Here is a 13,888-nt window from a genome sequence, read left to right on the forward strand (position 1 = left end):
TTTTCTTATTTTTAATCACTGTGAAACATAACTGTCTAAAGCAGAGGTTGGCAAACACTGTTCTAAAGGGCCAGGTATTTTTAGACCTACAGGCTATAGAGTGGTTTAACTATGCAACTGTGCTCTTGTAGCACTGAGGTAGCCATAGACAATACATAAATAACTGCATGTGGCTGTGTCTCAATAAAACTTTTACAAAAACTGGCAGCCAGCCTTTGGGCCGTATTTTCCAAATGCCGAGACTAAAGCAAGTACAGTAAAACCTTAGCTTGTGGGCATAATTTGTTCTGGAAACATGCTTGTAATCCAAAGCACTTGTATATCAAAGCAAATTTCCCCATAATAATGGAAACTCAGATGATTCATTCCACAACCCCAATATATTCATATAAAAATGATTATAATACTGTAATATAAAACAATAAAGAAAATACAAAATATAAAGAAAAATAAATTAACCTGTATTTACCTTCGAAAGCCTTCGTGGCTGGTGTGAGGGAGACAGAGAGGAGGCTTATTGTGTAGGACGACTTTCACTATCACTAATGGAATCACTGCTATTTATTGGCTCAGTGGAATCTTTTTCTGCCTGGGGGCCATTGGGTACACTCACATGGATGTTGACTATGGTACAGTATTAATAAACTCTTGTCATATACTGTATTTAATGTAACTGGCAATAAGGCAGCAGAGGAAAGGGTCTATATCTGCAGGCAGCCTGACCTAGAATGAAGCAAAGCATTCCTAAGCTTACTCATGTATGGAAAAGCAAAGGACTGTCCATAGGTACTTCAAAGTGACAAAAAATACACTAGCGCCAGTTGTGGGCACCTTCCAGTGCTCCGAAAAATCAGATTTCTGCCAGACACCACAGCCTGAGACTAAGCATCTGAGCATGGGAGACAATCACCCACAATCCCACAGCGAGAGAGAGAATCATTGGCTTATTGTGTGACATTCAGCGTCATGTACTACTCGTACTACTCGTATTGCAAGACATCGCTCATTTATCAAGTTAAAATTTATTAGAAATGTTTGCTTGTCATGTAGAACACTCACAGAACAAGTTACTTGCAATCCAAGCTTTTACTATATTGTAGTGAAATGTTGGTTTAAAGTGAAAATGAATGACAAGAATACCACAAAGATTATTATAGTAAACCTAAAGCAGCATAATATTTGAAGGTATGCTGGGACTTCTTGAAGATATATATTGTAAATCCTAGGGTAACCACCAAAAACATTGAATACAGAGCTGGCCATATTAAGCCTAAGTAGAGATAAAATAGAATCATAAAATTATTTAGTCCAAAAACAGGTAGAAGAAGAGGTCAAGGGCAACAATGAACCAGAGAGAACAATAGAAAACAGTTTATTAAGGGGCACCTGGGTGGCTCAGTTGTTTAAGCATCCCACTCTTGATTTCAGCTCAGGTCACGATCCGTGGATTGTGAGATTGAGCCCCGTGTCAGACTCTGAGCTGACAGCACAGAGCCCGTTTGGGATTTTGTCTCTGTCTCTCTCTCAAAAAAAAAAAAAAAGAAAAAGAAAAAAAAAGAAACTAAAAAACACCCAAAAAAACACAACTATTAAGAGAGTAGGTCCTAATCTAAGCACATCAAAAATTATATTACATGTAAATAATCTAAGCCTATTAAAAACAATGGTTGGTTGGATAGAAAAAACAAGATCCGCTAACAGGTATATATATCCATACCCCTATGTCCTTTTTTATGTGAACAGATACATACTTTACTTTTTTTTTAAACTTAGTATTATATCTTAGAGATTCCTCCATAGTGATACAGATTTAGTTTAAGCTCCTGTTTATATCTCATAGTATTCTATTGTGCAGATGTACCATAATTTATTCAGTTATATCTTCTAATGATAGATATTTGGATTGCTTACATTATTTTCATATTCTAAATAGTACTATAATTAATATCCTTTTGCATACAATTTTTTTGTTTACATTTTTACCAGTAGATTTTGGGGTGCTTTCCTAGAGTCTATCAAAGAATGGATAGATATGTAATTTGCTAAGTAGTCCACAGTTCTCTCTATAATAGCTTGTCACCTTTTACACTGTCACCCACAAAATTAGGCCTTGTTTACCTTCGACCTCACCAACTGAGTGTAATCAAACTTGATTTTTCTGCTAAAGAGAAATGGCATTTCAGTGTAGTTTTAATATGTATTTTTTTTTATTGTGAATGAAGTTTAACATTTTTCTGCATATCATTACAAACCATTATTTTTTCATTTATCTTTTGATTTTGCTTATGTTTTTTAGACATTTTAAAAATGTAATTAAAATTTGTCAGTATTTCTCTCTTGCTTCAGAACCTTTTTTTAAACTTTTTTTTAATGTTTATCTTTGAGAGAGAGAGAGAGAGAATGAGCGGGTAGGGGCAGAGAGAGAGGGGGACACAGAATCGGAAGCAGGTTCCAGGCTCAGCTGTCAGCACAGACCCGAATGCAGGGCTCGAACTTGTGAACCATGAGATCATGACCTGACCGAAGTCAGAAGCTTAACCAAATGAGCCACCCAGGTGCCCCTATTGCTTTGGAATCTTGAATTATAGTTAAGAATGATCTAAAGAAAAATGATTTATCTATAGCCAAGTTATATGGGATTTTTTTCCTGATATTTGTAATGCTTAATTTTTTACATTTAAGTTTTTTATCTATTTTGAATTTTTTCTTGTTTGGAAGCTGGAGTGAATCAATTTTGTCTTTATATAACATTTGGCTATGCAATATGAAGAAGTCAACTTTGCCCCTACTGATTTGAGATGTTGCTTTTGTTGTATACACACTTTTCACATGCAGTTGGTCTATTTTTGGATTTTTCCTTTCATTAGGCTATTTGCTCATCTGCCAGTATAATGCTGGTTCAATATAGAATATATTGGTTCAATATAGAATGTTGGTTCAATGTAGGTTCAAAATGTTTTAATGTTGGCTAGTTCCTTTTCATTGCTCTTGCTGTTTCATGGTTTTTCTTAGATATTCGACTTTGTAAATCAACTTGTCTACCTCCAGAAAAACTTGAAAGTGCTTTTACTGTATGTAAAATTTTTAATTACTTAAGGAGAATTGAGTGCTTAACTTATTGAAGTATGTACTTTATATGTTCTTTACATTCTTCTAATCCAAGGACACTGGAATAATAATGCTATTTTTTTGTTGTTGTTAATTAGAGAGAGAGAGAGAGAGAGAGAGTAGGGGAGTGGGGTAGGGGGGGAGAGAAAGAGGGAAAGAAAATCTCAGAGTCTGCGTGGGGCTTGATCCACAACCCTGGGATCATGACCTGAGCTGAAATTGAGTCAGACACTCAACTGACTGAGCCACCCAGGTGCTTCAATAATGCTAAAATTTCTCCTTCCAACTTAAATGCTATTTATGTCATGTATTTTTGCTATATTTTAAAGCCCAGATGAGGGGCACCTGGCTGGCTCAGTCAGAAGAGTGAGCACCTCTTCATCTTGGGGTCATAAGTTTGAGCCCCATGTTGGGTGTAGAGATTACTTAAATAAATAAAACAAATATATAGTTTGTTTTAAAACTATTTAAAAAATAAAACTAAAATATATATATATATATATATATATATATATATATATATATATATATTTTTTTTTTTTTTTTTTTAAATAATAATAATAAAGCCCAAATGAGATTATTTCTTCATGCTGTCAAAATTTGTAGCCTGTATATTCACTAATTCTCATCGTAGATCCTTCTTGCTAATGTGATCTCCTATGTGTTTGAAAACAGCTTTTATTTTTCTGTGGTTGTTTATACCTTGCTTTTGGTATTTGATATTTTATAGTTTACTGTGATTAGCTAGGTGTAGACTTAATTTTTATTAATCCTTATGGGATTTCTTGGGCTTACTGGATCTGAGGTTGGTATTTTTTCATCAGTTATGAAAAAGTCTTCCTTGTTTTTGTCTTTGCCTCATTTCTCTCTCCCTCCCTCCCTCCCTCCCCCTTTCTCTCTCTTTTTGTGCAAATACAGTTAGACATGTTAGACAGGTATACTCCATTACCTGTATCTCCAGTTCTTGCTTGTGTTTTTCATTTCTCTCTCTACATTGTACTCTAATTTAGTAAGTGGATTTCTTGCATTTGGTTGGTTAAGCATCATACTTGATTGGAATTTTCTTATGGTGGATAAATACAAAAATCCACATTCTTATATTTTAGTATGAAAATTACTTATATGCTACAGAGACCCAAAAAAGAATAGTGATTCTAGTTATAACTACCACACAATCTACTATGTGTGTCTTATTTTAAGGAAGTGTGGTACCTTATTTCCATTTGTAATAGATCAGAAATTATGGTCTCATTTACAAGCATCCCGATGACATAATATAGTTTGTTTCATAAATAGGGACTGCAGCAGTACTCTTGTTATGCAAGCTTGTGTAGCTCATAAGCTATGATGAATGGTGGAAGTCCCATAAGTATCATTATATATGGCATAATTTTTTTTACTTCAAAGGCATGTTATTTATCATGTATTTGTTTCACTATAAATAATTTATATTTTATATAAATCATTTTGTTCAAGTAATTCTATTTTGAATAACTTAATTTACATAAATGAACTTTAGGTAACTCATAACTTGGACTAGGGTTAATTATACATCGATTAGTATATAGACTGTTAATATTAAATATGTATTATACATACATTAAACATGATATTAAACATACTCAAAATTAGTATAAACATTATACAATAATAAATTTTTAGAAAGAAACCTCTTTTTTTCCTTTTTTTTTAAAGTTTGCTTATTTATTTGTTTATTTAGAGAAGGAATCCCAAGCAGGCTCTGCATTGTCAGCGTGGAGCCTGATGCAGGGCTCAAATTCACAAACCATGAGATCACGACCTGAGCTGAAACCAAGAGTTAGATGCTTAACCAACTGAGCCACTCAGGTGCCCCAAGAAAGAAATGTTTTGAAAATCTTCATAATTTAAGTGAAGAAAAAAATCTTCATAATTTAAGTGAAGAAAATCTTAAAAATCTTCATAATTTAAGTGAAGAAAAGTTGATGTCTCATATTTCAACACAATTGCCATAGTACACAGCAGAGAAAAACAAATCTATGAAGATCTTGTGTTTCCTTTTAGATTATTGAAGGAATTTTGATGGCAATGTTAATAATAAAAATTAATAGTACTGTATTTTTAGCAAGCATCTATAGCACTACCAGGGATTGTTCTAAGTGCTTTACAAGAGGTAGTTATTATTACTGTTCTATTTTAAATAAATGGAGGCATAGAGATATTAAGTGACTTCCCCAGGGTTACATATTAAGAAAATAGTGTAGGGGCGCCTGGGTGGCTCCATCGGTTATGCGTCCGATTCTTGGTTTCAGCTCAGGTCACGATTTCACAGTTTTGTGAGTTTGAGCCCTGTGTTGGGTTCTGCACTGAATGTGGAGTCTGCTTGGGATTCTGTCTCCCTCTCTTTCTGCCTCTCCCCCACTCACGCTCTTTCTCAAAATAAATAAATAAACTTAAAAAAAGAAAAGAAAAGAAAATAGTGTAGCTGAGATTGAAACCGAAACACTGTGGTTCTAGACCATGGGTGAGTAAAGGGCCAGATAGTAAATATTTCAGGCTTAGCTCATAAGGTCTCCGTTGCCACTACTCAATTCTGTCATTGTAGTGTGAAAGCAGCCATAGCCAATATGTAAATAGATGAGTATGACTGTTTTATGATAATATCTTTTATTGACAGGATATTTGAATTTCATGTAATTTTAAACTGTCACAAAATGTTATTGCAGCTTTTTTTTTTTTTTTTAACAATTTAAATATGGCTAACTATTCTTATCGTGCATTATTCAACAGGCCATCATTGAGCCAGATTTAGCCTGTGGACAGTAGTTTGCCAGCCCTGCTCTAGACTGCTACATATATTTTGGGGTTCTACTTTGTTCTTATTTTGGACTCATTTACCCTCTACCATATAGAGTTGTCTTCCATGAGGGCTACACAACTTGATCTCTACACCTTTTGTTGATCCTTTACACTGATCAGCAGGAAGTACAACAGGATTGAAACCTGAAGTTTCTCCTTCCACATATAATCTAGATATTTTTTCCCCTGGTGATTGCGCAAGTGCATAAATACTTGTTGACTTCCCTGAATCTTAATCTAAGGCAGAGCTAGGTAGATCATGTTGTTCTGTCTTTTTTTACTCTTTAATTACTTTGCATGTAGTTTTTATCATTTTAATATCATTATCAAGGAGTTGGGCCTTGTTATTGAGGTAGCTGATAGTGAGGCATGCGTAGATCTCTCTTTTGTCATGGTGGCTCCTCTTTCTTGTTCACATAATTCAGACATTATATAATTCTGCATATTTTGTTGAATTCTCTACAAGGTCATGTGCATCTGTATATTCCTATCTAGAGCACATTTTATTTCCACTAAGAATCTTTGTTATCTCTCCCTCTTTCAATACAATTAATTGCCCTAACAGTCAATACTATCTACCCAACATAATGATGCAGTCCCTCCCCCTTCTACCTAGTGTAAATCTAACGCCTCCTCCATCTTTCAACATGTTATAATAGAGACATGTGTAAGGTACAATACTACAATAGCACAGAATCAGCTACAGAGAAGGAAGGGTGGTTTAGACCAAATTCCTAGGTGAAATTGTGTAAATAGGTCTTGAGGAGGCAACAAATCCAAAGACCTTAAAAGCTAGGAGTTAAGGGAATGGGGAGAAGTTTGCTGTGATTGGAGAGCATGACATTTGTGATAAAAGCTATGTGTGTTAAGTGTAGTTTTGAGTCAGACATAAAAGTTCTTACACTGTGGTAAGGAATTTGTATTTCCTGCTCTAGGTTAATGATCTCAAATACCTATATAGAATAGGAAGGGAATGATAGTAATAAGTAAGTCAAGCAGCTAGTATGTTGGAGAAATAAGAGAGGTGAATGGAGACTGGCCAGTTGGAAAGGAGGTTCATGGTTTGTCTAAAGGCAGTAGAGTAGATGCCCATCTCATAGAAGGATGCAAACCCTGTGTTATTGGGGCTCTTAGTTTTTTAAGAGCTCACAGAAATTTAGATTTAATCTGAAGTAGCACAGTTTTTAAATATTAGCAACTGACTAAATAAAAAAAAAAAAAATTACTCATACAAAACAAATGTGTCAGCTGAAAGTCTTTGCTTAAATGGTACAGTCCAAACAGCAATTTGTAAAGTCTGTTAAAGTAGTCAAATCATTCTGTGTTTTAGGACGATAACAATGGCAGCTATATTGAACATGGATTTTAAGTAAGTGTGGAATAATAGCAAGACTGAAGATAGGAAGGACCTGTTAGAAGTTTAAAGATGAGATAGATGTGAATTAATGCTTTGTTAATAGGGATAGAGAGGAGTCCAAATGTAGACTGTTGGAGCTTTTTCCATATTCATTGATAGTAAATTAAGAATTACAAAAGAGTTAATAATGACACATAATTATTTTTATTCCTGACACCTAAATTCTGTTTTACTTATGTGGACTCATTTGATTTTACCAGTTTGTTGCATATCCTTCTAGATACTTTTGACAATATGCATTGGTATTCATGTGCCCTCTACCCCCCCCCCTTCACACAAATGATAATATAATTAATATATTTCTGCATCTTTCCTTAACAATATATCTTGGAATTTTTTTCTTATCTATTCATACAGATATAAGTGTATTCTCACTAAAATTCTCATTAAAATTTGCATTATATTTCATTGTATGGGTGTATTAGAATTCATTTACCCAGCCCCCTGTGGTAGACATAATGTTTCTCTTCTTATGCTGTTACAAATAATCTACGGATGCATATCCTTATATATGTCTTTAAGCTAATGTGTGTATGTTTGCCTGATTTAGTTCCTCTAGGTGGAATTGGCTAAGTCAAATGATAATGTGTACATTGTAATTTTTCTGATGATTATAACTGTTGCCCTTAAAAGAGGTAGTACCTCCTACCATCCCTCCAAGATATCAGAACCGATTTCTCTACATCAGAACTATCATAGAATATACCAACATTTTCACTTTTGTAAATATGATAGAAAAGGTATTTCATCTTTATAAATTTTTACTTAATTAAGTAGAGTATCTTTTCATATTTGAAAACAAAATCCACTTGTGTTTCTTTCCTGTGAGGTAGCCCTCTCTTACCCAGTTGTTAACTTTTTAAAAATTACTTGTTTAAGCTTTTTAATTAAGGGAAATCAGCAAAGAATCTTTCTCAGTGTATCATTTTGCTTTGATTGTTTTTATGTTTTTGGTCTGCTGACATTTAAAAATTTTAAGTAATCAAATTTTTATAAAATATAATTTTATGGGGCATGGTTATTATGTTATTTAGAAGAGTCTTTGTAATATTGTGTAATACTTGAGTGTTTTATATAATTTTTAAAAGTGTATTATCTCATAGTTTGCATCTTAAAAACTTCATTCTTTATTAGTGATTAATTTGGATTAAAGGCAAAAAGTGTTTAAAAAATGCAACTATAGGTATTCCTAGTTGAGGATCTTCTAGGTGAATTAAAATCTAAAGATTTTGACATGCTTGTCATTTGTACTACTTTAGGACTGCTAAGTAATACTAAATAATTTTTATAGTTTTTCAGCTCATTGATTAGGAAATAAGTCATATTTCCTCCTGTATGAAATTATGAATTGTTAAAGACACAGTATTTTCCAAAGACAATTATTTAAAAAAGATGAACCACAGATTTGGGGCAGTCTGTCAGGAGTGGGATAGTCAAGGTAAGCCCAGAGTTTGAGAACCCACGTGTCATTTATTAGATACCTAATTGGTGGCATTGCTATAATATAAATGTTGGCTGAGAGTATTCACAGTGACCTTCTAATTTTCTTATATTTTTGTGTCAATTTTATCCATCCCTTATATCCATCTGAAAAAAATTAGATTTTGAATTTTCTCTGGGGCTCATTGTACTAGGATGAAGCTGGACTATGTCCCCAGTTTAAATCATCTTGGCAGGTGTAGCAGCATTTTTGCCACCTGGTAGTTATATATCATTGCATTTATTTTTCTCTTTTTTTGGCATTGTGAACTCTGTGGGCATGAGTAAATTGTTCATTCTATAATTCTAGAACTTAAGTATATTTCTTTATATTTTCTTTGAAGACACTTCTATTAAAATTTTATTGAAAACCCAACATGAGTTTTAAATATCAATATAATTTTTCAAAACTGGTTATTTTAAAACTAACTGATATTACATAGCTTTTATCTTTTAAATTGGGGCAAAACAGTTAAAGAAGCAATGAACATTATCATTTACTTAATCTTTCTAGGAGCTTCTTTGAGTTGCTGCTGTTCTTTGGAAGAGATGAGTTTTATGAAGAGCCACTAAAGGATATTCTTGGATCATTCCAGGTAAAACAGTTTACCCCTTCACATTTTGTCTACATTTAACACATGCCTGATTCTCCCCCTAAAAATGGTATATTGGTTATTTGTTGCTTGTAAGTTTTTATATTTACTAAGATGGCAATGCTTAGGATCCTCTTATACCAGCAGAAAAAGAAGGTTCTTAAAATTAACTTTTAGCTCTATTTCTAAAAACAGTTCAAATTAAGTTTCCAATTCTATATTTGCTAGACCAGAGCCTGCTGCTACCACCCTTGTGGGTTCCTAAGCACATCCTGCACATACACTCACACTTTTTATTGATAAAGACTTTGGTTTCATATCCAATCTAGAACTCAGCCCTAGTAAAAAAAAAAAAAAAAATGACTCTTCTTGCCTAGCCTAAAAGCAGGCTGTCTCATGTCACTTTTTCCCCTTGGCTATACCCTAATTTTCTCATTTATTTTCTTAATAGCCTTCGCAAGATATGTAATTTGTTTGTTTGTTTATTCATTTGTTTGTTTGTTTTTGGCACATGCTACAAGAGAGGAGGGAGTAAATCCAGAAGGGAATGCCAAAGATCCAAGACCTCAACTGTAGACACAAGAACATTTGATCTTTTTACCATTTACTTAAGAAGCAGTTCCTAGTATTGTGGCTCACTAATGTGTCCTTGGCATTATCTCATCATTATTCTCTGGGTAGAATAAAGGAAGATGTACTTTGAGCTCCCTCTAGGGGTAAGGTGTTCAGATGTCATATCTCACATTTATTTCTATTGTGTGTTAATAAGAAAGGCTGCCCATCTTTGGGAAGGAGGTCAGCTTAATAACAGAAAAGTCGTGCAATACTTTCTCTCACCTAGAATTTTTATTTTATATTTATTGAAAGAGATCTTGTAGGCTGAATTAAAATAGATTTTTATGATTTCTCACTCCAATGCATACATAAAAATAGGAAAATTAGGAGCAGACTTAGTTGGCTAACATATATCTAAAACTTCCTCACATTCAGAATCTGACTCTAGATTTGTTTTTCCACCAAGTCTTCACTGTCTGTTTTTCTACACCCTTTTGTCTTCAGTGGCATCAAAAGTGTTGATGAAGTAGCATTTCCTAAAATAATTGATAAAAGAACTAAGAGCCATGGGCACTGGGGTTTTAAAAGCTTAAGTTGGTTTTATGGTTCTGTTTAACCAGCCAGCTTTGACTCCTGCTTCAGAGTGTTGTTAAATTACATTGACTGCTCTACACCCTCCCCATACCATTTGCTTCACAAGTAAGAGTGCTCTGCTAGTCTCGTGGATTTTATTCTCAGTCATAAGTTTTCATGCTCTTTAAATGTCCATGGATGCAGAATGACAACCACAGCATGACCATCACCAGGCTGACTTGGATTCTAAGATAGCATTGGCTATAAAACATATTCTGATTTTACAGTTGTAGAAATACAAAAAAAGAAAAAAAATGCATCTTAGAATCAATGAAACTAGGTATATTACATATTCTACTTTATTCATTCTTAACAATCAGCAAAAGAAGTAAAACTACCTATTTCCATGGAGCTTATATTATTTTGATCTCGGGGTCATGAGTTTGAGCCCCATGTTGGGTGCAGAGATTACTAAAATAAATAAACTTAAAAAAAGAAAAAAAGAGCCTCATGCTTTTCCAACTGAGTCAGCCAGGTGTCCCATCGTGGAGCTTACACTTTAATTAAAGTTTGTATTCAGTATTTAAAACTTTGTAATTTTCTAGTCCATTTTTCCTTTGATACCTGTGTTTTTGGCAATCCATTTTTGAATTTTTTACTACGCAGATATGTGTTGAGTCTTCTGTATATGTTAGGCACTAGGCTCTGGGAAAAACAGCAGTAAGCAAAACCAGAAAAACTGTCCTATTGTGAAGTTTAATTTTGGTATAGAGACAGAAAGACAATAAATCAAATCTTTGTAAATTTCAGAGTATTTTATTTTATTAAAAAATTTTTTTAATGTTTGTCTGTTTTTGAGAGAGAGAGAGAGAGGTGGGGGTGGGATAGAACGTGAGCAGGGGAGGGGCAGAGAGAGAAGGAGACACAGAATTTGTAACACAGAGCCCGATGCGGGCCTCAGACTCACGAACCATGAGATCATGACCTGATGGCCGAAGTCAGATGCTTAACGGAATGAGCCACCCAGGCGTCCCCATTTCAGATTATTTTAGAAAGCAACAAATGACTAAAAGAAAAATGAAACAGACCAGGGAGATGGAGCGCTGGCATGGTGTTATTGGGGAAGAAGATTTCAGTTGTAAATCAGGTAGTTAGGAAATGCCTCAAGGAGGTATTAAATGAGCACTGATAATGGAAACTGCTGAAGTGTTTATAGAGTAAATGAGTCACAGTGTTTGAATTATGCTTTAAATGTGTGAAATCATAACATCTCTGAAGGGATAAATTTTTTTTTTCTTTTGAGCAGGGTTTCCAAGAGTTCTTGGTTTTATATCCTTTTCTAGCTCCTGCTTAAATTCTAAAGGCTACCCCTCCTTTTGTTCCCTTTTGGTTTTAAAACCTCTAGGCCCGTTCTGCTACTTCTGTTGCTGTTGCTTCTTCCTACTTCTTTCTTCCTACCTACTCTGAATTTTCTTGAGCCTGTAACTCCTGCCTCCCAGGAGATTTCACCTTTTGTTCCCATTTTGTCCTCCATTTTCTGAACTGAGCTGCTGCTGTTTGGTGCTTCCATGCCTGTGCCCTTATGCCCTTAGGACCCAAGAAGGGCTGACATGTAGTCCATCATGTGTACTCCCCAAAACCCTTGTGTTTGCTAAGCTTTGTAAATTTCCCAGGCTTCGACATATCTCACAGTCTAGTGATAATCCCAGTGTCAGCTTTTGAAATGTTTTTAGATTTTCTGCTAATGCAAACTCTATTTCCCCAAGTGGTTCATTACTGTCCACCTTTCATAAAGATTCATACCAGCTTAAGTTCTTGTTCATTCTCCTCTACCATAAGTATGGCAAACATAATGCTGCTCATACTTTTAAGATACCTGAGAATCTTGTTAAAATGCAGATATTGATTCAATAGTTCTGGGGTGGGGCCTGAGAGTCTGTATTTCTGTCAAGCTCAGAAGTGATGCCAAGGAGCTGGTCCCTGGACCACACTCTGAATTAGCAAGAGATTAACATTCTTTGCTGGATTTGAGTTAATTATCCTTTCTGTCAGGGTGTGGGCTCTGAAGTCATACTACCTGGATTTCTGTTCTCACAGTAAGACCAAAACCTGGCCCTTAAATTTATTCTGTTCTTCCATGAATTTCTGATCTCGTAAAACCTGAGCTGCTCAAGTAGAAATTGTAAATCTTCTTATCGACTGACTATAATTTTCTTTCTACCTTATTCCAAGAGGAAATTCATTCTTAGAGCCAGATGTTCCATTTGCCTGCTTCTAAAAGTTTGCTTTCTTAACTTTTGGCTTCCAATAATTCTTCTTTACCTCAAAACAAAAAGGTGACACATTTCTTATATGATGCTCCTACTTCATCATTATTATTTTGAATCTGTTCGCTGATGAGCTTTCCATAGCCTAGTAATTGAATTCATCTACTAGATCTCCAAAACCCATTAATGTAATTAAAATTAGATTCCCAGTGAAATGACAAAAATAATATGAGAACAAAATTCCTTGTGAATGTTGGAAACTAGGATGAGGCTCTATATCAAGTACTCAGGGATGAATCCATCTGGAGCAATGAACCAAACAATGCCTGGTTACCTGAATGTGATTAAATAGGGGAGAGAGACCTGGAAAGGGGGAGACCTTCCAAATGTTATCTGTCCCCTGCCTCCATCAGCTTATAACAGTGAGGACTGTAAGAAATACCAGATGGTGGGGCTTAGGTGTGGGGCCGATCTCATTTTTGATGGTGCTTCTGGAAAGTGTACCACATGTGCAGCAGAGCCCACAAAACAGGAATACTGATGTGACTATGCTACCAATATTAAAAATGGGATGTATGGCTCTTCATGAAAGCATTCCTTCCACTGAAAAAATGAAGAGACGACCCAAACTAAATGGAACCTGCCCCAATATCCAGAAGTTAGAAATTTTTGAAAAGGGGTGTGGTACCTGTAGCTTCTCTTTACTGCTTCATGGGTCATTGATCTAACAAATTAAACTTCTCTCTTGGTTCAACTTGAAGGATTCAACAGAGACCTATTTACCCATTAGTAAAGCAGCTCTTTGTTCTAGATATTCTAGGTAAAGATGAATAAAGAGGTTAATACCAGTTACCGTCAATTACATGGTTAAGATAAGACAGTTTAAAAAAAAGAAGAGATCAGTTTTGTTCTTTCTTTGGTTAAGTTCAGGGTATCATCCATGAAACTGGAAGTGAAATTGTAAAGAAGGGACCATCCTAGAGAATGTATGGAGGTAAGATATTGTATGGAGATGAAACTACTAAATTAAAAGTATAGTGAAGGTGATCAGCAACAGA

General features: G+C 34.7%; 1 protein-coding gene across 3 annotated transcripts in view; it reads left to right on the forward strand.

Annotated features, from left to right (window-relative positions):
- The window catches only part of ZNF654 (zinc finger protein 654), a 94,781-nt gene that overhangs the window by 46,681 nt on the left and 34,212 nt on the right, over positions 1–13,888 (forward strand). For all 3 annotated transcript variants that reach the window (XM_019429951.2, XM_053903231.1, XM_053903232.1), the window contains one exon: positions 9,357–9,438. In XM_019429951.2, coding sequence (XP_019285496.2) covers positions 9,357–9,438 — 82 coding nt within the window. Of the gene's footprint in view, positions 1–9,356; positions 9,439–13,888 lie in introns of those variants that run through there.

Source organism: Panthera pardus, unplaced genomic scaffold (assembly GCF_024362965.1).
Source record: "Panthera pardus isolate Hobbes unplaced genomic scaffold, ASM2436296v1 HiC_scaffold_16, whole genome shotgun sequence".
Lineage (NCBI taxonomy): Eukaryota > Metazoa > Chordata > Mammalia > Carnivora > Felidae > Panthera > Panthera pardus.